At 48.6% G+C, this 1396-nt stretch overlaps 1 protein-coding gene across 1 annotated transcript in view; it reads right to left on the bottom strand.

Moving 5' to 3' along the window:
- Positions 1-205, bottom strand: part of LOC117939031 (calcium-binding protein P-like) — a 4079-nt gene extending 3874 nt beyond the window's left edge. The window contains exon 1 of the mRNA XM_034864074.1: positions 21-205. Within this exon, the coding sequence (XP_034719965.1) occupies positions 21-205 (185 nt within the window). The remainder of the gene's footprint in view (positions 1-20) is intronic.
- Between the last annotated feature and the right edge of the window lie 1191 nt (positions 206-1396).

Here is a 1396-nt window from a genome sequence, read left to right as displayed (position 1 = left end):
GCACACACACGCACACCCACCGGTTCCCCGGAGATGATGACGCTGATGACGACGGTACTTCCTGATACACCTGGACAGGTAGAGCAGCGCTTCCCGACGGAGTCTCCCCAGTAGAATGAGCTGAGACCCCGCGGCTGCTTCCAGGAGACAGGCCGACCGACAGGTGAGTACCCCGGGGTCGACCAGCGGCACCGCTGCCCAACATTTGGCGCTTGTTGACGTCCTCCTGCGGGGAATCGTGAAGCTAACACGACGCTAATGTCACTCTAGGTGGTTTGGTATTAAACCGTAGTGTCTTTGTGCAGGTTCTGCTTTATTAAATCAAAGATTATGACCAATATTCAACTTTATCGCTCGGCGTTGTCTTCGTAGACTGACCGTGAAAACTTTCCACCAAACCTCCGTTCGGAATCGGACTCTAACGTTTTCTTCATGATATAGTCTGGGAAATGTACAGAAACAACAATAAACAACTGCACACGCATTGAAAGTGTCTTCTTGTTCATTCGGCTTTGATTAATTCACTTGTATAGCCTTTATTTTAAATTACCACCTAGATCTGTTAACCGGTTCCTGTTGGACGAGGGCCACACAAACCGCAGGCGCTCAGATCAACAACGGCTTTCGGTCTGAAGGGCGAGCACTTTATTTAAATCGATGGATTTCTGAACGAAGTTTGGTGGAACTGTATCGACTTGTAGGAAACCTGCTGGCTGCATGCATTGAAGCCACTGAACACGGGTTTTATTGGTGTGTGTGTGTGTGTGTCTCTCTTTCTCTCTCGCTCTCTTTGTGTGTGTGTGTGTGTGTGTGTGTGTCGCCTCGCTGTGTAAGTGTCACTGTGTGTTTGTGAGAGAGACTGGGGGCAGCAGGGTATTGTCCAGTAGAGTTGGGTGTTTTCTGTTAAACCGGTTTGATTTCAGGTGAACAGGTGTGTGTGTGTGTCTGTGTGTGTGTCATACATTAGAGCGGCATCAATTAGATTTCATTCTGATAATTGATTAATCGGTTTAAGTCTTTTATTTTTAATAAAAATAAAAGCTTGTGAAATATGAAGGTGTTCTGGTCTGTCCTCTCTGGGACAGGAAGTGGATGTCTCTGAGCTGGGGACAGAACGAGACATTAGAGGATAATAATTAACAGATTATTAAACGATGAAAATAATCTTTAGTCAACATAAAATTAGAATAGATGCAGGGTGGAGGAGGGACGGGGGGACGGGGAGACGGGACAGGAGACGTTGGGATGGGCAGACGGGACAGTAGACGGTACGGGGAGATGGGTGACAGGGCACAGGAGACGTTAGGGCGGGGAGACGGGACAGGAGACATTGGGACGGGGAGACGGGACAGGAGACATTGGGATGGGGAGACGGGACAGGAGATGTTGGGACGGG

The sequence above is a fragment of the Etheostoma cragini genome, chromosome 23 (genome assembly GCF_013103735.1).
Source record: "Etheostoma cragini isolate CJK2018 chromosome 23, CSU_Ecrag_1.0, whole genome shotgun sequence".
In the NCBI taxonomy this organism is placed as follows: Eukaryota; Metazoa; Chordata; class Actinopteri; order Perciformes; family Percidae; genus Etheostoma; species Etheostoma cragini.
Note: the sequence above shows the minus strand (reverse complement) of the source record. Positions and strands in the feature narration are given on the sequence as shown.